Source organism: Eleutherodactylus coqui, chromosome 3 (genome assembly GCF_035609145.1).
Source record: "Eleutherodactylus coqui strain aEleCoq1 chromosome 3, aEleCoq1.hap1, whole genome shotgun sequence".
NCBI classification, from domain to species: domain Eukaryota; kingdom Metazoa; phylum Chordata; class Amphibia; order Anura; family Eleutherodactylidae; genus Eleutherodactylus; species Eleutherodactylus coqui.
Genome location: NC_089839.1, coordinates 24,134,509 through 24,160,696, shown reverse-complemented (window position 1 = coordinate 24,160,696; position 26,188 = coordinate 24,134,509). Strand labels below are relative to the sequence as shown.

General features: G+C 42.1%; 3 protein-coding genes across 3 annotated transcripts; all 3 read right to left on the bottom strand.

Annotated features, from left to right (window-relative positions):
• Positions 1-4,273: 4,273 nt before the first annotated feature.
• On the bottom strand, positions 4,274-4,627 carry LOC136620099 (nucleoplasmin-like protein ANO39). The gene has a single exon (XM_066594824.1). The coding sequence runs from the start codon at positions 4,625-4,627 to the stop codon at positions 4,274-4,276; it is 354 nt and encodes a 117-aa protein (XP_066450921.1).
• Positions 4,628-4,865: 238 nt separating this feature from the next.
• On the bottom strand, positions 4,866-8,122 carry LOC136620098 (glutamic acid-rich protein-like). Its single transcript, XM_066594823.1, has 6 exons — positions 8,019-8,122; positions 7,716-7,856; positions 7,195-7,552; positions 5,486-6,329; positions 5,198-5,338; positions 4,866-5,152 (listed from the first exon to the last, which is right to left on the bottom strand). The coding sequence occupies exons 1-6, from the start codon at positions 8,120-8,122 to the stop codon at positions 4,866-4,868; spliced, it is 1,875 nt and encodes a 624-aa protein (XP_066450920.1).
• A 903-nt stretch (positions 8,123-9,025) lies between these two features.
• Positions 9,026-12,320, bottom strand: LOC136620096 (putative uncharacterized protein DDB_G0292636). Its single transcript, XM_066594822.1, has 3 exons — positions 12,173-12,320; positions 11,851-12,065; positions 9,026-9,190 (listed from the first exon to the last, which is right to left on the bottom strand). Exons 1-3 carry the CDS (start codon positions 12,318-12,320, stop codon positions 9,026-9,028), a joined length of 528 nt encoding a protein of 175 aa, XP_066450919.1.
• Positions 12,321-26,188: the final 13,868 nt, after the last annotated feature.

Sequence of the window (26,188 nt, the reverse complement as noted above, 5' to 3'; positions counted from 1 at the left end):
ATCACTCAGGAAAATAAAATGTCAGGTGAAATGCAGAGTGTTAAAGTATACTCTCCATTAAATGTCACCAGTCTAATCCAAGAAATGCAAAGCAGCTTTAAAAAGATCAAAATAGGCAAGTTACCAGATCCTCATGGCATACACCCCTAGGTTCTAAAAGAATTAACCCCTTTTGCTTTTTTCCGTTTTCGTTTTTTCCTCCTTTTCAAAAAATCGTAACTCCTTTAGTTATCCATCGATGTCGCTTTATGAGGACTTCTTTTTTGTGGGACGAGTTGTATTTTGCAATGGTGCTATTTATTGTACCGTATGATGTACTAAAAAAACTTTAAAAACTTTCTAAGTGGAGAGAAATGGAAAAAAAAACACCATTCCACCATCTTTCGGTGCGTCCTGTTTCCACGGCGCACAAACTGCAACAAAAATGACCTGACAACTTTATTCTATGGGTCAGTACGATTACTACGATACCAAACTTATATATTTTTTTTTTGCTCTACTACTTTTTTCTCAAAGATATTTTTTTCAAAAATATTAAATTTTTTAAAATTATTTTCTCTTTTTTCTGCGCACAATAACTTTTTTATTTTTCCGTCCACCTAGTTATGTGAGGGCTCATTTTGTGCAGGCTTATTTTGTGCAGTACATCCTGTCATTTCTGTTTGTACCAGTTTTGAATACAAACGACTTTTTAATCGCTTTTTATAACATTTTTTTCTTGGAGATAGGATGATCAAAAAAGCGCATTTCTGGCGTTCTTTTTTTTCTTCTTTATTTCTTTTTTTTCGGACGTCGTTCACCGTGCGGGGTGAATAATGCATTATTTTGATAGATCAAACTTTTTATGGATGCAGCAATACCATACACATATTTTTGCTTTATTAAGTAGATTCTTTTATTGCAAATATGGCAAAAGGTTTTTTTTAAAACTTTTTATAATTTTTTTTTGGATAATTAATAATACTTTATTGTATATATTTCTACACTTTCTTTTTGTCCCCAGAGGGGACCACAACCAGCGATGCTTTGATCGCTCCTGCAGTATGATGTAATGCTGTAGCATTACATCATACTGCATTCTGACAGGCAGCCTACCAAGCCACCCCACGGGGCGGCTTGATGGGCAGTCTGCCAAGACAGCCATGGGGCCTCAGAAGGCCCCCAGCTGCCATGACACCTGCACGGCTCCCCTGATCTCATCGCGGGGGGACCAAACGGGACCCCCGAACATCGGTCGGGGGATTTAAATGCTGCTGTCGGAATTGACAGCGGCATTTAAAGGGTTAATAGCCGCGATCGGCCGTGCGACCAATTGCAGCTACTGCCCGTGGGTGTCAGCTGTAATAAACAGCTGACGCTCGCACTGTATGGAGGGAGATAGCGGCGCTATCTCCCTCTATACACGTCCTGCAATGGCAGGACGTAAAAGGACTATTGGGCTGTCACTAAGGGGTTAAGTAATGTAAAAGATAGACCAATGTTTCATATATATAAGGACTATATAGTGATGGGGTCTGTTCCACTGATTTGGAGCATAGCAAATATGATGCCGATATTTAAAAAGGGGTTAAAAAGTGAACCTGTAAACTATGGGCTGGTAAGACTAATTTCTATCGTGATTGAAATGTTTGAAGGGTTTTTAAGAGATGCTATCCTGGAATGCCTCAAGGAAAATAGCTGTATAACTTCATATCAGCATGGGTGTAAGAGTGGTCGATCCTGTCAAACCAATCTAATCAGCTTCTCCAAGGAAGTAAGTTCTAGACCCGACCGAGGAGAGTCACTGGATGTCATATACCTTGATTTTTCCAAAGCATTTGATACAGAAGTTTGGTATATAAAATGAGAATGCGTGGTCTGACCGGGAATGTGGGTAAGTAGCTGGCTCAATGATAGAAAGCAGATTGTAGATATTAATGGCATATTGATGGCATATTAATGGCAAAGTGATTGAGTCACTTTTAAAGTAACATTCCAGATGGAGCAGTACTGGGCTCTATTTAAAAAAAAAATATTAACAATCTTGTAGAGGAATTATACAGGAAAAATAGCAATATTCGAAGGTACAAAACTATGTAAAGTAATTAACACAAGAGGATTGTATACGATTTCAAATGGATCTAGATAAGCTCGAAGCTTGGGCAGAAAAGTAGCAAATGAAGTTTAAGGACTTGTTCACACTGACATTGGCTTCAGTTAACCACTTTTGTTACTTTCTTCCGTTTGAGGAGCAGAGAAATGAAAATAAAAACATTCAAATGTTTCAGCTTTGTCCCCTACTGATGTCAATGTGCTTTTGGTTTTTTTAAAATGGGTAATAGTTCTGTTTTACAAATAATGCAAGGGGTACTGCTGTCCTGTCCGAGTGACACTAGAGCACCACGCCCAGGACAGACATAAGGCCTCAGTCGCACATAACCGCAAAAGCGCACACAATATAGTGCTGAGTAACTACATCAGAACACTGGGAAACTTGCCCCTTAGTAGTCAGGGAACCCCTGCCTAAACGCAGAGTTAGCATCCTGATTAGGACCGCCCTATGGTTTTCATCTAGGACTTCACTATTCCTGGAGGGAGACACTAAGCAACGCAAAGCAAAAGTTCCAACACTAACAAATCAAAAGGAAGAAAACCAGCACTTATCTGAATGTAGATAGCTTTCACTAAGAATAGAGGCTCCAATCACTACTTCCAACTATCATTTTCACATGAGAAAAACATAACAAAAAATAGCTAGTCTTAAAGACAGCCACCAAAAGATCCTATTTAATAACCTTTAAGTACTGTTAATGCCTGGATGGCCTCCAGAGAAACGCGTTCGACGTTGAAATATACATTTCTTTCTCTTTATTTATACTCAATTAGGATAAAGGACAATTCAGACCACATGGTCCTTATGTTATATATCCTATCCCAGATAATCTCAAGTTCTCTCTGTTAGGGACCTATCTTGTGTTCAGAGAGGACTCTAGTTTGAGTATTTTTCTCAGTATTCTAAGTTTGCTTTTATGGATACTGAAGTAGACCTATCTCACTAATATATTCAGTAGTGATTGTCTCCACTTTTTTTTAAAGAGATCTTACTTGGGTATCGACATTTATCTTTTGGCATTTGTCCACACACATACACACATACATACATACATTTTTTTAATAGAAATCAATAAAAATTAATTTTAGTCAGTTTCGTCCTCAGTGAAAAATGCTCTCTCTTTCATAGTCTTCATTTTCTTTGTCTTCGTCTTCTTTGTCTTCAGCTTCTTCGTCTTTTTGTTCTTCTTTGTCCTCTTAGTCTTAAGCTTATTTGTCTTTTTCATCTTCGACTTATTCTTTGTCTTTGTCTTCTTCGTCATCTTTATCTTTGTTGTCTTCTATGTCGTCTACATCTTTAGCTTCTTTGTCTTTTTCGTCTGTCTTTGTCTTTTTCATCTCTTTTTTCTTCATCGTGGTCTATTTTGTCTTCTTTGTATTTTTCGTCTTCACCGTCTTTTTTGTTGTCTTCTTTGTCTTTTTTGTATTTTGTATTCTTTTATTGTCCTTATTTTGTGTTTCGTTGTCATCTTTGTCGTTTTCTTCATTGTTTTTCTCGTCGTTATCTTCGTCTTTTTCTTTTTTTATCTTCGTTTTTGTCTACTACATCATCTACTTCTGTCTTCTTTGTCTCCATCTTTAACTCCGTCTTCGTTATCTTCTTTGTCTTCTTTATAGTCTTTATCGTCTCCGTCTTCTACTCCATCTTCTAGGTCTTCGTCTTTTTCTTCTTTGTCTCTGTCTTCGTTGTCTTCATTTTCAGCTTCTTTGTCTACTTCGTTGTTGTCATCTTCTTAGTTTTCTTCTTCATCTTCTACGTTTTCAGCTTCTTCGTCTTTTTCATCTACATCGTTTTCTTCATCTTCGTCTTTGTTATCATCTTTTTCGTCTTCTTCATCGTCTTCGTCTTTTTTGTCTTCATCTTTGTCTTCTTCAACTCCTTTGTCGTCTTCTTCGTCATCTATGTCTTCTTAGTCTTCTTCATCGTCTTTGTCTTCCTCGTCTTCGTTGTCTTCCTCTTCATCTTTGTCTTTTTCATCGTCTTCTATTTTGTCGTCTTTTTCTTTGCCTTTTTCTTCATCTTCTTTGTCTAAGTCTTCTTCATCTCCGTCTTCTTCTGTCTTCCACTGTCTTTTTTGTCTTCTTCATCTTCTGTTTTCAGCTTTTGTTTTTTCTTTACTTCCTCTTCTTCTTCTTCATCTTCCTTGTAGTCTTCGTCGTCTTTATTGTCGTCTTCATCTTCTTAATTTTTGTCTTTTTCGTCTTCTTTTTCTTTGTTTTCTTCGTCTTTTTCACCTTCTTCATCTTCATCATCTTGTTCATCGTTGTTATCTTCGTCGTCTTTGTCGTTATTGTCTTCTTTATTTTCATCTGCTTTATCTCCATCTTCTTCATGTTCTTCATTTTCTTCTTTGTCTTCAGCTTCGTCGGCTTTTTCGTATTCTTCATCTTCTTTGTCTTCTTCATGTTCTACATTTTCAGCTTCTTTGTCTTTTTTGTCTACTTCGTCTTCTTCATCCACTTCTTCATCTTCAGCTTTTTCGTCTGTTTTCTTCTTCAGCTTCTTCGTCTTTTTTTTCTTCTTCAGCTTCTTCATCTTTTTCTTCTACGTCTTTGTTGTCTTCTTCCTCATCTTCTTCTTCGTCGTCTTTGTGTTCAGCTTTTGTGTTTTTTCTCTACTTCCTCTTCTTCTTCATCTTCATCTTCCTTGTAGTCTTCGTCATCTTCCTTGTTTTTTTCATCTTCATTGTCTTCATCTTCTAAATTTTTGTCTTTCGCCTTTTTTTGTTTTCTTTGTCTTCAATGTCTTCATTGTCTTCATTTCTTCGTCTTGTTCATCGTTGTCGTCTGTCGTTATTGTCTTCCTCGTTGTCTTTTTTATTTTCATCTGCTTTGTCTCCGTCTTCTTCATCTTCTTTATTTTTTTCTTCGTCTTCAGCTTTGTTGGCTTCTTCGTATTTTTCATCTTTGTCATCTTTGTCTTCTTCATGTTCTACATTTTCAGCTTCTTTGTCTTTTTTGTCTACTTTGTCTTCTTCATCTTCAGCTTCTTCGTCTTTTTCTTCTACGTCTGCGTTTTCTTCTTCCTCATCTTCTATTTTGTCGTCTTTTCCTTTGCCACCTTCTTCTTTGACTTAGTCTTCTTCCTCGTCTGCGTCTTCTCCACCATCTTCTTCTTCGTCTTCTTTGTCTTTGTTTACTTCTTCCCTGTCTTCTACTCCGTCTTTTTTGTCTTTGTCTTTTGCGACTTCATCTTCTTTGTCTTCGTCTTCTTCATCTTTGTCTTGTTCGTCGTCTTCATCTTTTTCTTCGATATCTTAGTTGGCTCCTTTGGTCTATGGCTCCTTTGGTCTACGGCTTTTTCGTCATCTTCTTTATTTGTTTTTTTTGTCTTCTTTGTCCTCTTCATCTTCAGCTTCTTTAAATTTTTTGTCGTCTTTGTATAAGTCTTCACCGTCTTCTTCCTTTTTTTTTTCGTTTTCAGCTTCTTTATCTTTTTCATCTTTTTTGTCTACTTCGACTTCGTCTTTTTCGTCATCTTTTTCATCTTCTTTGTCTTCTCCGTATTTGTCTTTTTTGCCTTTAGTTTTTTTCGTCTTTTTGTCTTTTTCGTCTTCAGCTTCATCTTTTTCATTCTCTTCTTTGCCTTCTTCGTCGTCTTTATCGTCTACTTTGTCATCGTCTTCTTCATCTTTCTTGTCTTCAGCTTCTTCGTCTTTTTTGTTTTCAGCTTTTTCATCTTCGTCATCTTTTTTGTCTTCGTCATGTTTGTCTTCTTTATCATTGTCTTCTTTGTCTTCGTCTTTTTTATCTTCAACTTCCTTGTCTTCGTCATCTTCGTCTTCTTTGTTTTCATTTTTGTCTTTAGATTCTTCATCTTTTTTATCTTCTACATCCTCTACTTCGTCTTCATCTGTTTCATCTTCAGCTTCTTCGTCTTCTTCTACATCTTCTGTCTTTGTCTTCGTCGTCTTCATCTTCAGCTTCTTCATGTTTTCGACTTTGTCTTCGTCTTCATATTCTTCATCTTTTTCGTCTTCTCTGTCTTTTTCATCTTCGTCGTCTTCTTCGTTTTCTACGTCATCTTCATATTCGTCTTTTGTCATTGTTTTCTTTTTCCTCTTCAGCTTTTTAGTCTTTTTGTCATCCTCTTCGTCTTCTTTGCCTTTATTCGTCTTCAGCTTCTTTAGGTTATTTGTGTTTTTAATGTTCTTTGTCTTCTTCATCTTATTCTTCATCTTCATCTTCTTTGCCTTCGTCTTCCTCGTCATCTTCTTTGTCTTGTTTGTCTTGTTTGTCTACGTCCTATTTGTTTTCGTCTTCTTCATCGTCTTCGTCTTTTTTGTCTTCATCTTTGTCTTCTTCTTCATCTGCTTTGACTTCGGCTTTTTCGTCTTCATATTCTTCATGTTTTCATCCTTGTCTTTATTTTCAGCTTCTTCATCTTTTCCGGCTTCTTTGTCTACTTCGTCGTCTTTTTGTCATCTTCGTCTTCATCGTCTTCATGCTTCTCTTTGTCTTTTTTGTTGCCTTCTTCATATTCATGTTCTTTGTCGTTGTCTTCTTCTTCGTCTCTGGGTTCCTTGTATTTTTCACCATTGTCTTTTTCTTCGTCTTCATCATCTTATTCGTCATCGTCTTCTTTGCCTTTGTCTTCGTCATCGTCATCTACGTCATCTGCTTCTTCGTCTTCTTTTTCTGTCTTATTTGTCTTCATCTTTTTTGTCGTCTTCATCGTGTCTTTGTCTTCTTCGTCGTCTTCTTTGTCTTCTTCATATTCGTCTTCGTCGTTGTTGTCTTCTTCGTCTTCAGCTTTTTAGTCTTTTTTGTCATCATCTTTTTCTTTTTTGTCTTCTTCGTACTCAGCTTCTTCAGCTTCGTTGTCTTTTTTTCATCCTCTTCTACTTTGTCTTCATCTTATTCGTCATCTTTGTCGTCTTCGTCGTCTTCTTTGTCATTTTCTTCTTCGTCATCTTCGTCTTTTTTTGTCTTCATCTTCTTCGTCTTTTTTGTCTTTGTCTTTTTCGTCTTCATCTTCATGTTTTCATCTTTGTCTTCTTCGTCTTTTTTGTCGTCTTCTTTGTCTTCATGTTCGCCTTCAGGTTTTTAGTCTTTTTTATCGTCATCTTCGTTTTCTTTTTTATTGTCTTTTTCGTCTTCAGCTTCGTTGTTTTTTTCATCTTCTTCGTCTTTGTCATCTTTATCTTCTTTGTCCTTTTCTTCTTCATCTTCTTCTTTGTCGTCTTCTTCAACTAATTCAACTTCTTCACCTTTTTTGTCGTTATCTCTGTCTTCCTCATCTTTGTCGTCATTGACTTCTTCATCTTCAGCTTCTTCGTCTTTTTTGTCTTCTTCGTCCTTTTCTTTATCTTCGTCTTTTTTGTTTTCTTTTTCTTCGTCGTCTTCTTTGAATATGTTTTCGTTATCTTTTTCGTCTTCATCTTTTTCTTCAACGTTTTCGTCATCTTCGTTGGCCCTTTTTGTCTTTTGTCTTTCTGGTCTTCGTCTTTCTTGTCTTCGTCTTCATCGTCGTTGTCATCTTCTTCATCTTCATCGTCGTTCTCATCTTCTTCGCCGTCTTTTTTCATGCTCTTCGTCTTTTGCATCTTATTCGTCATCTTAGGCTTTTTTGTATTCGTCTTCAACTTCTTCATGTTTTTGTCTTTGTCTTCTTTGTCTTTTACAGCTTCTTCCTTGTTTTCGTCTTTTTGTCATCTTCGTCATCTTTATGTTTGTCTTCATATTCGTCTTCTTCGTCGTTGCCTTCTTCATCTTCAGCTTTTAAGTCTTTTTTGTCATCATCTTCATCTTCTTCTTTGTTGTCTCTTCAGCTTCAGCTTCTTCAGGTTCTTTGTCTTTTTTTTCACCTTTTTTCTTCTTCGTCGTCTTCTTCGTCATCTTCATCTTCTTTGCCTCCATCTTGCTCGTCATCTTCTTCGTCTACTTCGTCATCGTCATTCGCTTCATCTTCTTTGTCTATGTCTTACTTGTCTTCGTCTTCTTCAGCTTCTTTGTCATCTTCATCATCTTTGTTTTCGCCTTCTTGGTTGTCTTTGTCTTTTTTGTCTGTCTTTTTCTTTGTGTTCTTCATCGTTGTTGTCTTCTTCGTCTTCAGCTATTTAGTCTTTTTTGTTGTCCTTTTCTTCTTTGTTGTCTTCGTCTTCAGCTTCGTTGTTTTTTTTCATTGTCTTTATCCTCGTCTTTTACTTCGTCTTCTTCATCTTATTCATCATCTTCGTCTTATTTGCCTTCATCTTCCTCGTCATCTTCATCGACTACTTGGTCATAGTCATCTTCTTTGTCTGCTTCTTCTTCAGCTTCTCCGTCTTTTTCGTCTTCTTCTTTGTCTACGTCTTTTTGTCATCTTCGTCATTTTCATCTTTGTCTTTGTCTTCTTCATATTCATCTTCTTCATATTAGTCTTCTTCTTCGTTGTCTTCTTCTTACTCTTCAGCTTTTTAGTCTTTTTTGTCATCATCTTTGTCTTCTTTTTTGTTGTCTTCTTTGTCTTCAGCTTCGTTGTCTTTCAAATTCTTCATCTTTGTCTTTTTTGTTGTCTTCATCTTATTCGTATTCTTCTTCAGCCAATTCAACTTCTTCGTCTTTTTTGTCGTCATCTTCTTCGTTTTCAGCTTTTTCGTCTTCATCTTCAGCCTCTGTCTTTTTCGACTTCTTCATCCTCGTCTTTTTTGTTTTCTTTTTCTTCGTCATCTTTGAATTCGTCTTCGTCATCTTTTTCTTCGACGTCTTCATCTTCATTGGCCTTTTTCTCTTCTTCGTCTTTTTTGTCTTTGCCTTTGTCTACGTCTTCTTTGTCATCCATCGTCTTTGTTGGTTTTTTTTGTCTTCGTCTTCGGCATCTTTGTCTTTTTTGTCTTCGGCATCTTTGTCTTTTTTGTCTTCGGCATCTTTGTCTTTTTTGTCTTTGTCTTTTTCATATTCGTCTTCATTGTCGTTGTCTTCTTCATCTTCAGCTTTTTAGTCTTTTTTGTCGTCATCTTTTCCTTTGTTCTCTTTTTCGTCTTCGGCTTCGTTGTCTTTTTTCATCCTCTTCGTCATTGTCTTTTACTTCGCCTTCTTCGTCATCTTTGTCTTTTTTGTCTGCATCTTCGTCTTTTTTGTCTCCGTCATCTTTATGTTTGTCTTTTTTTGTCGTCTTCTTTTCAATATATTTTATTAGGTTTTAACAGTACAAGTAAAACGTCCCGATAAAAGATAACAATGACAACGTGGGATTCCACGCCTCTTTCTTGCTGTTACATCTATTAAATCTTTGTGAAAACCAGCAAACTTGTTTGTTATAATTTGTTTATAAACGGACAGGGGAAAGTGGGGGTGGGAAACCAGGAGGTGATCCAGGTTGAGGCCCCCTAGTTGTCCTCACCACTTGTATGATCCGTTACTCGCAGTTGCTAGTCTGTAGCCACCTAGTGAATAGGGACAAGTTGCAAGCAGCTATCCAGACCGCCCATGTACGGTAAAAGCTATCATGGCCTGTTGTGTCGTCCGACATCCTCAGCCTCTCCAGTCGTTCTATTTCGTCCATCGCCCACCCATGCACACCTGGGAATTTCTATATTCTGTTTCCAGAATCTGGGTATTACTTGTCTCGTGGGCATGATGAAGAATTTTAGCAAGCCCTTTTTGAGTGAATGGGCACGAGGGGGAGATGGACAGGAGTGCCATTTTAGGCGTCAAGGCCAATGACTCCCCGCACACCCTCTCATAAAGCCATTTCATGTCTTGCCAGATGGGCGTGACCATGGGGCACTCCCACCATATGTGGAGCATCGAGCCCACTCCCATGTGGCATCGCCAGCAGATGTCTGGGGACGACGGGAAAAAGGAATGTAGCCTTTCTGGTGTCATGTACCATCTTGACATGATCTTGAAGTTTTACTCTTGTAGCCTACTGGCCACCAACATCTTGTGGGTATGTTGGAATGCTTTGTCCAAGAGCTCCCCAGGGAAGGATCGACCTAGGGCCTCCTCCCATGCATTAATCCACCTGGGGGTGTGACCATCAAGTCACTTCTCCAATAGTTGATTATAGAGCAGTGACGGAGTATGTCTTGGCATCTCTTCCAAACAACACAGTTTCTCAAAGGGGGTGAGGTTTAGGTTCCAACCCTAATCAGGTTTCACCTTTCCCAGGTAGCTGGGGACCTGTAAATATTGCATCCATGAGCCCGGGGGAATTTCCTGAGTCCCCTGCAGGCTCGACATGTCGCGCAGGCCTTGAGGATCTAACACCTCCCCTGCCCTGGCTTCCGTTTCGGGAGGCAAAAATCCCAGGCTACGGGTGCCCAGTGTTGCCGGGATTTGTGGGTTTTTTGCATCCCCCTCTCCAGGCCCCCAGGAAAGTGATCATCAGGGTTGAGGCCTCTGCTTTCTCCCAGTTGACCCCTTTCGGGATCCAAAATGCCCCTCTTGGTATAAAGATGTTGTTCTCATTTTCAATTTGTACCCAGAGTTTGTCTGACCTATGGTGGTATAGGTCCAATATGAGGGTTCCGATCGTTGCTTTATGATATAGATGGAAGTCAGGGAGGCCCACCCCCCCTTTGTCTTCCATTTGGTTAGGCTTTTGTGGCTGAGTCTTTTAGAGCCCCCTTTCCATATAAAACGGAGTATTAGACTTCGCAGTCTATCGAAAAAGGTTCTTGGGGGACTACATGGTGCAGTCTGAAAGATATACAAGAGCCTTGGGAGGACATCCATCTTGAATGCGCTCATTCTGCCAAACCATGATAATGACCCTCTTGCCCAACCCTCTAGGTCTTTTTCCAGAGTCGATAAGAGGGGTTTGTAGTTCAATTCGAATATCTGGGCCAGGTCAGATGGAATCTGAGTTCCCAGGTATTTGAATGAGTCACACCTCCATAGGAATGGGAAGGCCGTGGCTATGTTTTCAGCTTCTCATCGTGGGATGGTGACATTAAGAACTACGGACCTTTGGGCGTTGACTTTATAGTTACTGAGTTTGCCTAAAGCTGCGAACTCCTCCATGATGTTAGGGAGGCCTATGCGGGGTTCAGTGACATACACCAGGAGGTCATCTGCATAAAGTTGATATGGTAATTTGTAGAAAAAACGCACGCGCTACCCAGACCAAACCACCAGGATCAGGCTCCAAACACTTCTTATTATGGTCATCAGTTTTATTGAGGCAATTTTCTGTGCAACGCGTTTCGTCGCCTACAGGGCGACTTTTTCAAGCATGAAAAACTGATGACCATAATAAGAAGTGTTTGGAGCCTGATTCTGGTGGTTTGGTCTGGGTAGCGCGGGCGTTTTTTTTTACAAATTACCATATCAAGTTTTTTTCTGAGTGGGTTCTACTATCCAGTAGGACACAAAAGCCCAGCAGCTTATCGGACACACCGGGGGATATATAAGCCTATCTGGATGTGGAGGTGTTGGTGAGGCTTCTATGCAGGAGCACTCACCAAACACCGGGTGAGTCAATTTTATTATTACTCAACAATAATACACTATTGGGTACTATACCTTATATTGCTTTATTACTCCAGGCCACTACGGATAACGCCTCCCTCACATGTTTGTGTTATCCGCATAAAGTGATATTTTGTGTTCTTCCCCTCCAACCTGCATCCCACGTATTGATGGATTATTTCTAATGGCATTGGCGAGTGTTTCCATTACTAAAATGTATAAAGTGGGGGACAGGGGACACCCCTGTCGTGTGCCATTTTTGATCTCAAAGGGGGTTGATAAATTGCCATTAACCCTGACCTGTGCCGAGGGGCGATGATAAAGAGACATTATTCAGGCTAGTGCTCTGGGACCAAGTCCCACCTTTTCAAGGGTCGCTTCCAGGAACTTCCAGCTGATTCTGTTGAACGCTTTTTCAGCGTCAAGAGATAACAGGCATAATGGAGATCCTTTTTTCTTCGCCCGGTCGATCAAGGACAGGGTCTTGATGGAATTGTCCTTTGCCTCTCTCCCGAGGACTTTTTTGTCGTCTTCTTCATATTCGTCCTCTTCATCGCTGTCTTCTTCTTTGTCTTTAGCTTTTTAGTCTTTTTTTGTCGTCATCTTCTTCGTTTTCAGCTTCTTCGCCTTTTTTTTATCTTTGTCTTTATCTTTAGCGTCTTCGTCTTTTTCGTCTTCTTTGTACTTTTCTTTATCTTTGTCTTATTTGTTTTCTTTTTCTTTGTCATCTTTTTTGAATTTGTCTTTGTCTTTTTCGTCTTCGTCGTCTTCATCTTTTTCTTTGACGTCTTCGTCATCTTCATTGGCCTTCGTCGTCTCTTCGTCTTCTTCATCGTCTTAGTCTTTTTTGTCTTCGTCTTCCTTGTCCTCATCTTCTTTGTCTACATCGTCTTTGTTGGCTTTTTTTGACTTCGTCTTCGTCATCTTTGTCTTTGTTGTTTTCGTCATCTTTGTCTTTGTTGTCTTCGTCTACTTCATCGTCATCTTCGTCGTCTGCTTGTTCGTCTTCTTTGTCTGTCTTATTTGTCTTCGTCTTCATTTTCTTTGTTGTCTTCATCATCTTTGTCTTCTTCATTGTCTTTGTCTTTTTTGTCTGCGTCGACGTCTTCATATTCGTCTTCATCGTCGTTGTCATCTTCATCCAGCTTTTTAGTCTTTTTTGTCATCTCTTTCTTTCTTATCTTCTTCGTCTTCAGCTTTGTTGATTTTTTTTTTCATTCTCTTCATCTTTTACTTTGTCTTCTTCATCTTATTCATCTTCTTCTTCTTCGTTGTCTATGTCATCTTCTTTGTCGTCTTCATCGTCGTTTCCTCATCTTGGTTTTTTTGTCTTCATCTTCATGTTTTCGTCTTGGTCTTCTTCGTCTTCAGCTTCTTTGACTTTTACGGCTTCTTTCTTGTTTTTGTCTTTTTGTCGTCTTTGTCATCTTTATGTTTGTCTTTATTTTTTTGTCGTCTTCTTCATCATTGTCTTCTTCATCTTCAACTTTTTAGTCTTATTTGTCGTCTTCTTCGTCTTCAGGTTCTTTGTCTTTCATCTTTTTTTCTTCGTCTTCTTCGTCATCTTCATCTTCTTTGCCTTTCGTCTTCCTTGTCATCTTCGCCGTCTACGTCGTCTTCTTTGTCTATATCTTCTTTGTCTTCGTCTTCTTCATCTTCTTTGTCGTCTTTGTTTTCTTCGTTGTCTTCGTCTTTTTCTTCTTTGTCTCCGTCGTCTTCAGCTATTTAGTCTTTTTTTGTCATCTTTGTTGTCTTCGTCTTCAGTTCTTCAGCTTCGTTGTCTTTTTTCATCCTCTTCATCTCCGTCTTTTACTTTGTCTTCTTCATTCTTTTCGTCATCTTCATCGTCTTTGCCTTCGTCTTTCTCGTCATCTTTTTCGTTTTCCCTGTCATCTTCGTCTTTTCGTCATCTTCCTCTTTGGCTTTGTCGTCTTCTTCATCGTTGTCTTCTTCATCTTCAGCTTTTAGTCTTTTTTGTCGTCCTCTTCGTCTTCTTTGTCTTCAGCTTCGTTGTCTTTTTCATCGTCTCCGTCTTTGTCTACTTCATCATCTTCGTTTTTGTCGTCTTTATCTTCGTCGTCATCTTCAGCTTCATTTCAACTTCTTCGTCTTTTTTTTGTCGTCATCTTCGTCTACTTCGTCGTGTTTGTCATCTCCGACTTCTTCATCTTTTTCGTTTTTAGCTTCTTCGACTTTTTCATCTTCTTTGTTTTCTTTATCTTCAACCTCTTCGTCTTTTTCTTTATCTTCCCCTTTTTTGTTTTCTTTTTCTTTGTCATCTTCTTAGAATTCGCCTTCATTGTCTTTTTTATCTTCATCTTCTTCTTCGACGTCTTTGTCATTTTTGTTGGCCTTTTTCTCTTCGTCTTTATCATCTTCTTCGTCTGTTTTGTCTTCATCTTTTTTGGCTTTGTCTTCTTGTCTTTGTCGTCTTGGTCTTCTATGTCCTTCTGGTCTTCTATGTCTTTTTTGTTTTCGTCTTCTTCATCATCTTTGTCGTCTTCATCGTCTTAGTCTTCTTCGTCCCCTTTGTCGTCTTCTTTTTCGTCTTCATCTTCTTTGTCTTCTGCTTCTTCGTCTTTTATATAAAGAGATGGTCAGGGAGGCGCTTCAGGTGGCTAGTTGGTGGAGTATATTAGTGTGACCAATGTATGATCATAACATGGAAGGGAATGAGGATAAGGCTAAAACAAATGAAATAAAAATAAAATTAAAATGACTCACCCGGCGTGTGGTGGAAACTCCTGTGGAGAGGAGTCCCACCAACGCCTCCAAAGTCCGAGTTGGCTTATCAGATCTCTGTGGGATCTTTCCTATGACGTCCGACAGGCTCCCTGGTCGCTGGAGTGCTGCTGCAGAGCTGCTGTGTCCAATGTTAGATTGGGCCCACGGTGTGAGAATAGGGTAAAAAAATAAAAAATGATCCTGCGCTGCCTCAAACAAACGACCGGTTCTGACAATAGTGATATTGTCTAAACGATTTATTCAGGTACAGGTACAACGCGTTTCGTCGTTAAACACGACTTTATCAAGTACATAATGCAGTTACATGATAAGACATCTTTTTATAGTTACTTACAAGTGCAGTATGGTGGTAATCTCATTGTAGTTCCAGGTGATGGCCGCTCACATGACCTCCACGTCATATGTGCGGTGTTGGAATGTAGGAAAGGTGAAACCGAAACTACTTCCGGGATCATGTGACACGGAGGTCACATGATCGATGATGCGAGTGTGCCTTCCCGCCTCCTCTACAAGCTTAATGGTGTAAGGCTTATTGCAGGTGGAGGTGGGGGCTGGGTTTACTCTTTGTAGTGTTGAATGGCCACGTCGGTCAGCGTGGTGACGTCGGCTGACGTGATGACGTCACCGGAGTGGTGACGCTGGGATGGGGAATCGGGGTCTCTCTCCGCTGCATAAAACAGCAGCGTTAGGGGATGTAGTGACGCCGGGTGGCAAGACTTAGTCACCGGCGTACTAGCTTTAAAATAAAGGATTATGTAGTGACAATGTTACTTGGAGTGGTGGCGTGAAGCTGTGTAATGGCGCTGATTGACGTGATGACGTCATCTGTGTGTACACGCTGGGCACGGGGACTCTGTTACTATGGTAACCTTCCCTACTATAGGAGTTCACTCTGTATTAGCATGTGAACCGAAGGGGTTGTCCCTGTTGCCTTTCAGGTTGGAATAACATTGCTCCTGGACTTAGTAAACTATGAATTTAAATTAGATGGCAGATGCGTGTTAATATAGTAAAACGTGGATACATAAATAACGAATAAATAAATAAATACATATCTTAATAGATGCATTTACATAGTACATTAAAACTGCTATGTCCAGAGGAATATTCATTCAGTCGTTAAGAAATATATAAAATTAGAATTTTCTATCCATTGTCCAAAATTAAATCTCAATGAGATACCACTCGATAATACGTATACATACATGTCAGGTGAGGTTTTTTGTGCGTTTCATATCTGGAAAAAATTATTATAATCATGATGTAGTTTAGTAATATGTATGATAAACGCACAATAAAAAACACAGTAAAAAAACCCAATAAAAAGCTATATAATCAAAAGAGAAAAATTATGCATACTTATAGTTATGGTAAAATACGGAGAGTTGCATGCTTAATAAAACATCAATTTTTAACACAGTAAATTATCACATGGTTAGATTTTTTCTAGTACTTCATTTAATCCATTAGGTACTAGTGTGTCTAAGCGAAAAATCCAAAACATGTCCTTCTCACGTAGATTTTGTATGGATTTAGTGTATATCTGTTCAAGAGGTGTGACCTTCAAATGTTTAAAATCCTTGTTGTGATACTGTAAAAAGTGGCGCGACACACTGTTTTATGAACCCATTTTTTATATTATTACGGTGTTTGTTTATCCTTTCTCTTAGGGAATTAATAGTTCGACCCACATACCTGTGTCCACATGGGCACTCTAGTAGGTAAATAACTGATCTTGTTTTGCATGTGAGATATTGTTTAATTTCCAGGGGTACTCCTTCTTTCGTTTCTATTTCTTTTCGTTTGTGTGTGATATTCCAGCAGCATTTACATTTCTTTTCTCCACATTTGTAAACACCCGTTGTATTTTTATTTATATCGTGTGATTTCATATTGATTGAGTTTAGAGATGAGCGAACGTACTCGTCCGAGCTTGATATTCGTGCGAATATTAGGGTGTTCGGGATGCTCGTTACTCGTAACGAGTACCACGCGGTGTTCCGGTTACTTTCAGTTTCCTCTCTGAGACGTTAGCGCGCTTTTCTGGCCAATTGAAAGACAGGGAAGGCATTACAACTTCCCCCTGTGACGTTCAAGCCCTATACCACCCCCCTGCTGTGAGTGGCTGGGGCGATCAGATGTCACCCGAGTATAAAAATCGGCCCCTCCCGCGGCTCGGCTCAGATGCCTTGTGAGTTAGCTGAGGGACAGTGGTATCGTGCTGGAGCTGCTGTAGGGAGAGCGTTAGGAGTTAGTGTAGGCTTCAAGAACCCCAACGGTCCTTCTCAGGGCCACATCTAATAGTGTGCAGTACTGTGTTAGCACTGTATTTTTTATTTTTTTTTCAAAATTGGATCTGCAGAGCATTGCGCCCTGCAATAGGGACAGAAGTGGTGGTTAGGCAGGGAGAGTGTTAGCAGTGAGTGTAGGCTTCAAGAACCCCAGCGGTCCTTTCTAGGGCCACATCTATCCGTGTGCAGTACTGTCCAGGCTGCTGTTAGCAGTGTTGCATATTTTTTTTTTTTTCTCAAAACCGGCTGTGCAGACCATTGCACTCGGCATTAATACTACAGGGATAGAATTGTGTAGGCAGGGCCAGAAGACATACATTATTCATTGAATAGACGCAGTGTGGCTTTTCCTTTGAAAAACAAGGGAAAAAATTCTATTTCGCCTGCCTCTGACAGTCCTCAGGGCTCTGGGTACGTGTGTGCTGCGTGCAGAACGTTAAAAAAAATCAGACGCAGCCAGCTACGTTTTACTGCAGGCTTGCGTCAATTTCTTTCCTGCATGGGAAATCCCTGATCTGCTGTAGCGAATAACTTTGCATCACTGCAGTTCTCTGACACATTTTCAGGGCCACAACACAGTTATTAAACTTAGTAGTATTCATTGAATACACGCAGTGTGGCTTGTCCTTTGAAAAACAAGGGAAAAAATTCTATTTCGCCTGCCTCTGACAGTCCTCAGGGCTCTGGGTACGTGTGTGCTGCGTGCAGAACGTTAAAAAAAATCAGACGCAGCCAGCTACGTTTTACTGCAGGCTTGCGCCAATTTTTTTCCTGCATGGGAAATCCCTGATCTGCTGTAGCGAATAACTTTGCATCACTGCAGTTCTCTGACACATTTGCAGGGCCACAACACAGTTATTAAACTTAGTAGTATTCATTGAATACACGCAGTGTGGCTTGTCCTTTGAAAAACAAGGGAAAAAATTCTATTTTGCCTGCCTCTGACAGTCCTCAGGGCTCTGGGTACGTGTGTGCTGCGTGCAGAACGTTAAAAAAAATCAGACGCAGCCAGCTACGTTTTACTGCAGGCTTGCGCCAATTTTTTTCCTGCATGGGAAATCCCTGATCTGCTGTAGCGAATAACTTTGCATCACTGCAGTTCTCTGACACATTTGCAGGGCCACAACACAGTTATTAAACTTAGTAGTATTCATTGAATACACGCAGTGTGGCTTGTCCTTTGAAAAACAAGGGAAAAAATTCTATTTTGGCTGCAGGCTTGCGCCACTTTCTTTCCTGCCTGGGAAATCAAATCACTGGTAATACACCATGCTGAGGGGTAGGGGTAGGCCTATAGGACGTGGACGCGGGCGAGGACGCGGAGGCCCAAGTCAGGGTGTGGGCACAGGCCGAGCCAGTGCGGTGGCCAGGGGTAGAGGCAGGGCCAGACCGAATAATCCACCAACTGTTTCCCAAAGCGCCCCCTCGCGCCATGCCACCCTGCACAGGTCAAGGTGCTCTACGGTGTGGCAGTTTTTCACAGAGACGCCTGACGACCGACGAACAGTGGTGTGCAACCTTTGTCGCGCCAAGATCAGCTGGGGAGGCACCACCAACAGCATGCGCAGGCATATGATGGCCAAGCACCCCACAAGGTGGGACGATGCCCGTTCAGCGCCTCCGGTTTGCACCACTGCCTCTCCCCCTGTGCCCCAACCTGCCACTGAGATCCAACCCCCCTCTGAGGACACAGGCACTACCGTCTCCTGGCCTGCACCCACACCCTCACCTCCGCTGTCCTCGGCCCCATCCAGCAATGTCTCTCAGCGTAGCGTCCAGACGTCGCTAGCGCCACAGTTTGAGCGCAAGCACAAGTACGACGCCACGCACCCGCACGCTCAAGCGTTAAACGTGCACATTGCAAAATTGATCAGCCTAGAGATGCTGCCGTATAGGCTTGTGGAAACGGAGGCTTTCAAAAGCATGATGGCGGCGGCTGCCCCGCGCTACTCGGTTCCCAGTCGCCACTACTTTTCCCGATGTGCCGTCCCAGGCCTGCACGACCACGTCTCCCGCAACATTGTACGCGCCCTCACCAACGCGGTTACTGCCAAGGTCCACTTAACAACAGACACGTGGACAAGCACAGGTGGGCAGGGCCACTATATCTCCCTGACGGCACATTGGGTGAATTTAGTGGAGGCTGGGACAGAGTCAGAGGCTGGGACTGCTCACGTCCTACCCACCCCCAGAATTGCGGGCCACAGCTCGGTGGTGGTATCTGCGGCGGTGTATGCTTCCTCCACTAAAGCACCTTCCTCCTCCTCCTCCTCCAACGCAACCTCTGTCTCGCAATCAAGATGTGTCAGCAGCACGTCGCCAGCAGTCGGTGTCACGCGGCGTGGCAGCACAGCGGTGGGCAAGCGTCAGCAGGCCGTGCTGAAACTACTCAGCTTAGGAGAGAAGAGGCACACGGCCCACGAACTGCTGCAGGGTCTGACAGAGCAGACCGACCGCTGGCTTGCGCCGCTGAGCCTCCAACCGGGCATGGTCGTGTGTGACAATGGCCGTAAGCTGGTGGCGGCTCTGCAGCTCGGCAGCCTCACGCACGTGCCATGCCTGGCCCATGTCTTTAATTTGGTGGTTCAGCGCTTTCTGAAAAGCTGCCCCCACTTGTCATACCTGCTCGGAAAGGTGCGCCAGCTCTGCGCACATTTCCGCAAATCCCACACGAACGCTGCCACCCTGCGGACACTGCAACATCGGTTTAATCTGCCAGTGCACCGACTGCTGTGCGACGTGCCCACACAGTGGAACTCTACGCTCCACATGTTGGCCAGACTCTATGAGCAGCGTAGAGCTATAGTGGAATACCAACTCCAACTTGCGCGGCGCAGTGTGAGTCAGCCTCCTCAATTATTTACAGAAGAGTGGCCCTGGTTGGCAGCCATCTGCCAGGTCCTTGGAAAATTTGAGGAGTCTACCCAGGTGGTGAGTGGCGATGCTGCAATCATTAGCGTCACCATTCCTCTGCTATGCATCTTGAGAAGTTCCCTGCAAAGCATAAAGGCAGACGCTTTGCGCTCGGAAACAGAGCCGGGGGAAGACAGTATGTCGCTGGATAGTCAGAGCACCCTCCTGTCTATATCTCAGCGCGTTGAGGAGGAGGAGCATGAGGAGGATGAGGAGGAGGGGGAAGAGACAGCTTGGCCCACTGCTGACGGTACCCATGCTGCTTGCCTGTCATCCTTTCAGCGTGTATGGCCTGAGGAGGAGGAAGAGGAGGAGGAGGAGGATCCTGAAAGTGATCTTCCTAGTGAAGACAGCCATGTGTTGCGTACAGGTACCCTGGCACACATGGCTGACTTCATGTTAGGATGCCTTTCTCGTGACCCGCGCGTTACACGCATTCTGGCCACTACGGATTACTGGGGGTACACACTGCTCGACCCACGGTATAAGGAGAGCCTTTGCACTCTCATTCCCGAAGAGGAAAGGGGTTCGAGAATGATGCAATACCACAGGGCGCTGGTGGACAAACTGATGGTAAACTTCCCATCCGACAGCTCTAGTGGCAGAAGGCGCAGTTCCGAGGGCCAGGTAGCAGGGGAGGCGCAGAGATCATGCAGCATGTACAGCGCAGCAGGGGAACATTCTCCAAGGCCTTTGCCAGCTTTATGGCTCCCCAGCAAGACTGTGTCACCGCTCCCCAGTCACGGCTCAGTCGGCGGGAGCACTGTAAAAGGATGGTGAGGGAGTACGTAGCCGATCGCACGACCGTCCTCCGTGACGCCTCTGCCCCCTACAACTACTGGGTGTCGAAGCTGGACACGTGGCCTGAACTCGCGCTGTATGCCCTGGAGGTGCTTGCTTGTCCTGCGGCTAGCGTCTTGTCAGAGAGTGTGTTTAGTGTGGCTGGGGGAATCATCACGGATAAGCGTACCCACCTGTCAACCGACAGTGCCGACAGGCTTACACTCATCAAGATGAACAAAGCCTGGATTTCCCCAGACTTCTCTTCTGCACCAGCGGACAGCAGCGATACCTAAGCAATACCTATTATGCACCCGCGGATGGAAGCATCGTTCTCTCTCACCATCCAAAACGGGGACATTTCTGCTTCATCAATCTGTGTATAATATTCCTCCTCCTCCTCCTCCTGCTCCTCCTCCTGAAACCTGACGTAATCACGCCGAACGGGCAATTTTTCTTAGGGCCACAAGGCTCACTCATATAATTTTTCTAAACAATTTTTATACGTTTCAATGCTCTTAAAAGCGTTGAAACTTTAACTTGAACCAATTTTTCGTTAAACTGGGCTGCCTCCAGGCCTAGTTACCACTTAAGCCACATTAACCAAAGCGATTAATAGGTTTCACCTGCCCTCTTGGTTGGCCATGGCCAATTTTTTGGATGTACATTAGTACTGTTAATTTTTGTGCCCCCACGCCTACAGTGTAATCATAGCAATTTCTATGTTCTTCGCCTGCACTCATGGTACAGAAAGGTGTGTGGGGTTGGCCTACACTTTAGCTACATAAATGTAACTTGTGCCTTGTCTATACTGCAGCTACTGAAATGGAACGAAGACTGCGCTCCCACTATACTGCTGCTTCGGAATTGTTACTGGGGCCTGTCTTGAGTGCTACTATTACTGAAATGGAACGCATACTGTGCTCCCCCTATAATGCTGCTAGTGATATGTTAGTGGGGCCTGTCCTAATGCTATGGCTGAAATGTTACTAATTATGGGCTCTGCCTATACTGCTGCTAATGGTATGTTTCTGGGGTGTGGAAACAGAGGCTTCCCAAAGACATGATGGCGGCGAGGCCATTTCCCACCAACGCTGTTACTGTTAAGGTGCATATAACCACGGACACGTGGAGAGGACACGTAGTGCCTCAAAAACATCCCCCGCCACAGCCCACTTAATCCTGGCCACATTCCGAAAACCAACAAAATAAAACCGCGCTACTAGGTCCGCAGTCACCAACACATTACCACCAACGCGGTTACTGTTAAGGTACATATTACCAGTCTGACTGGGGCATGCAGTGTGGGCCGAAGCCCACCTGCATTAAGCACGACATTACTACCTCAGCTGTGTTGGGCAATGCAATGGGATATTTTTATGTACCGCCGGTGGGTTCCAGGGAGCCACCCATGCTGTAGGTGCACACGGAGTTTAACCTACATGTGTCCACTTGTAAAGAACCCCAGTCTGACTGGGGCATGCAGTGTGGGCCGAAGCCCACCTGCATTAAGCACGACATTACTACCTCAGCTGTGTTGGGCAATGCAATGGGATATTTCTATGTACCGCCGGTGGCTTCCTGGCACCCACCCATGCTGTGGGTCCACAGGGAATTATAAATGCATCTGTTTCCACTTGTAAAGAACCCCAGTCAGACTGGGGCATGCAGTGTGGGCCGAAGCCCACCTGCATTAAGCACGACATTACTACCTCAGCTGTGTTGGGCAATGCAATGGGATATTTTTGTGTATCGCCGGTGGGTTCCAGGGAGCCACCCATGCTGTCGGTCGACAGGGACTTCACAATAGGGAGTTGTACCTGCCTGTGTCTATGAATTAAAAAGCCCGGTCTGACTGGGGCATGCAGAGACACCTTGACAGAATGAATAGTGTGTGGCACATAGGTTCCCCATTGCTATGCCCACGTGTGCAGCTCCTGATGGCGGTGGCACAGGATTCTATTTCTCATTGCTTCTGTACAGCATTGTGGGCTATCGCCCCGCCCCTTTTAAAGAGGGTCGCTGCCTAGCCGTGCCAACCCTCTGCAGTGTGTGCCTGCGGTTCCTCCTCATGGCAGACGCACTTCTAAATAGACATGAGGGTGGTGTGGCATGAGGGCAGCTGAAGGCTGCGCAGGGACACTTTGGTGTGCGCTGTGGGGGGGCGGTTGGGCAGCATGTAACCCAGGAGAAGTGCCAGTGGAGTGTCATGCAGGCAGTGATTGTGCTTTGTTGGAGGTAGTGTGGTGCTTAGCAAAGCCATGCTAATGAGGGCTTTTCAGAAGTAAAAGTTTTTGGGAGGGGGGGGCCCCACTCTTGCCGCTATTGTGGCTTAATAGTGGGACCTGTGAACTTGAGATGCAGCCCAACATGTAGCCCCTCGCCTGCCCTATCCGTTGCTGTGTTGTTCCCATCACTTTCTTGAATTGCCCAGATTTTCACACAAGGAAACCTTAGCGAGCATCGGCGAAATACAAAAATGCTCGGGTCGCCCATTGACTTCAATGGGGTTCGTTACTCGAAATGAACCCTCGAGCATCGCGAAAAGTTCGTCCCGAGTAACGAGCACCCGAGCATTTTGGTGCTCGCTCATCTCTAATTGAGTTTTTTTCCTTGATTAGGTTTTTTTCCTTCTTAGGGCAGGATGGTGCGAGGAGACTTTTTAGGGTCTTGTTTTTTCTAAACACACATATAGGGTGGTCCGGGATTTTTTCTTTCAGGAGTGGGTCTTCCTTTAGTATTGACCAGTTATTGTTTAAAATTTTCTTGATTGTACTGTATTCTCTACTGTATTTAGTGGTGAATGCCAGTCTGAATTGGTCCGCCGCTCTTTCCATGTTGTGTTCTTCTTCTTTTTCATTCTTCTTTTTCAGGACTTTATGATATGCTGAATCCACTAGACTTTTTGGATATCCTTTATTTCTGAACCTTTCTTTTAGGATTTTTGCTTGTCTTTTAAATTCTTCTATGTCACTGCAGTTCCTTTTTATTCTTTGGAGTTGCCCATATGGTATGTTCAGTTTCCACTTCTTGTAGTGGCAGCTTCTAAAATCCAGATAACTATTTGTGTCTACTGGTTTAAAGTTAGTGCGAGTTTTTATTCTCTCATCTTCTGATATCAATTCTAAGTCCAGGTACACTATTTTTTCTGTATTGATTGTGAAAGTGAAGTTGAACCAGAACTCATTCCTTGTTAAGTCATTAATGTATTTCTCCAAGTCCTCTTTTTTCCCTTCCCAAATAATTAGTAGGTCGTCTATATAGCGCCTATACATAATGATGCGGGGGTCAGAGAATTTGTATTTCTCGAACACCCCATCACACAATTCGCAAAACTTGGGGCACAGATCGTGCCCATCGCGGTACCCCTGGTCTGTCTGTAAAAATTGCCGTTATACGAGAAATAGTTATTTTTTAAAATGAATGTTATGGCTTGTAATATGAAGTCTTTTTGTTTAGTTGGCATGAGTGGATCCTCACTCAGTATTTCATCTATAGCCTCCACCCCTTTTTTATGATCAATATTTGTATATAAGGACTCTATGTCCATTGTGCACCATAAGTATGTTTCTTTCCATGGTATTTCTCTGATGGTCTGTAGTAGATGTCCCGAGTCCTTTGTATATGATGGAAGATTTTTAACGTATTTTTGAAGCTGTAAATCTATGTATTCTGATAGGCGATTTGTGATTGCTTGCATACCTGCTATTATTGGTCGTCCAGGGTTTTTTTTTACATCCTTGTGTATCTTCGGTATGTGGTAGAAGTATGGCATGCCAATTGGTGTTTCCATTATATATTTATATTCTGGTTTGGAGATGCAATTGTTAGAAAAGGCCTCTGTGATTAGTTTGTAAAATTCCTGTTTGGTTCCATTTGTCGGATCCGTCTTTACTTTTTCATAATATTTTTTGTCGCTTAATATTTTTATGGACTCCTCATGATATTGGTCGTAGTCCATAATGACTATGCCTCCTCCCTTGTCAGCATTTCTTATCACAATACTTTCTTCTTTTTTCAATTGTTGAAGTGTGATTCTTTGTTGTTTTGTCAGGTTATCACTGTTTGGTATTCTAGTTCTTTTTTCGCACATGTTTTTGAGTTCTTTGAGAACCTTCTGGTAGAATAATTCTACATATTCCCCTTTTGATTCAACCGGGAAAAATCTGCTTGTGGGCTTGAGGTTGGTTGTAATGGGATTATCCAGTATGAATTCTTCTATTATTTCTCCATCTATGGGTTTTGTGGTTCCCTTTAAGTCATGTATACGATAATGCCTATTTAAAGTGATTTTTCTTATATAGGAGTTAAGGTCCACAAATAGCTCAAATAGGTTGGATGAGGTCATGGGACTGAAAGATAGGCTAAAAGTTCCATTTTTTTTCTTCTCAGTGTATACTTAGAGATGTTGAATATACCATGACCCCTTGCTTCTTCGTAGGTTACCGTTTCTTCTGCTGTAAGATGGTTCTTGCTTTTGTTCCTATTTCTGCCGCCCCTTTTGCCCCTCCTGTTTCTCCTCCTGGTCTTTTTGGTAGTGCCGCCGCTTTGGCTGGTCCCTGTATCGGGTGGTAGAATTGATTTATTCTTGAACGCACAACTGGTGTGTTGTTCATTCTCTGTGTTTGGATATTCCCTGTGTTTAAGATATTTGTTGATGGAATAGGTGATGTCATTGTATCTGCTACAGAGGGGGGATTCAGTGACCTGTTTTCTGTGATGGGGGGTGGTGCTTTGTCTAAAAAAGACCGTTTTTCCCCTTCATTACTTCTCATTCCTATTTGTCTGTGTTTCTCTGTGTTGTTAGTGGTATTAGAGATACACAGATCTAATATATCAGTGGGAGAATCTGCCATAGGGGAGTTTAATAGAATCCTTTCTATGTTTTCAGTATTTTGTGGGTCCATTTCAGGGGTAAAGGTCATATGGTCTTGATTAGACACCCCCCTGTCTCTGGTACGTGTGTTTTGTCGACCTTGATTTGGGGTTTTGGTTTGTGTTGGGGTATACTCTGTAGTACTACAGAAAGTGGAGTCAATAGTGATAAGTGAATTTATGTTTTCGTCCAAGTATTGTGCTCCTGAGGTGAAGGAAACCCTATTATTTCTACTATGGTTATTACTTAGGTCTTTGATGTGACTGATGTCAGTCTGTGTTGTCCCATCCGAGATGTATCTGATTAATCTTGTAGTAGGGTTTCGTTGTTTGTATTGGTTATGAATATTACAGCCTTCGAATTGACGCCTCTCATGTCTATGTCTTTGATGGTATGGAATTCGTTGGTTATTTGTTCCTTCATATTCTCTAAAATTTCTATGAGTATTGTAGTCTCTGTTCTCTTCTTCTTGGTGGAATGTGTGTCCGTATCTTGGGGTTCGATTATATATTCGTGTTTGGTCACGTTCCTGTCTGTATGTATGTGTATTTTGTAATCTTTCTTTTTGCTTCCTATATGTGGGGTCTTGGTGAGTTCTAAATGTTCTTTGATAGTTGTGTCTTCTGAATATGTTGTTTATTGTTATAATTTCTACTTCTTTGTGTGTCTTTATCAGTGTTTTGGTCTGTATTTTCTGTAGGGTTGATGTTTTTTTTCTCCTATTTCTCTTATAATCTTTAGGGTAGGATTTTTTGTGTTTAAAATCTATAGCACCTCGTGATAACTTTTTGGTTTTCCTAATAATAATCTCTTTCTCAAAGCTTTCTATGTGTCATGCAATTTCTTGCATTGTGTCAACACTATCTTCAGAAACTACCAAACTTCTAATATACATAGAAAGAAGAAGATACCTTTTGGCAATTAATTTATCAAGCATAAGTGTTGAAAAGGTGTTCAACATCAAGAGCCATTCCCCCGAGAAGTCTTTATCTTGGAGAAAAGCTGGGCCTATGGTAACCCTGAGGCCTCTGGGGGCAATGTTATTAATATTATATATGCGTAAAAAAATCAGATCTAAAGAATGTCTCCATATGGT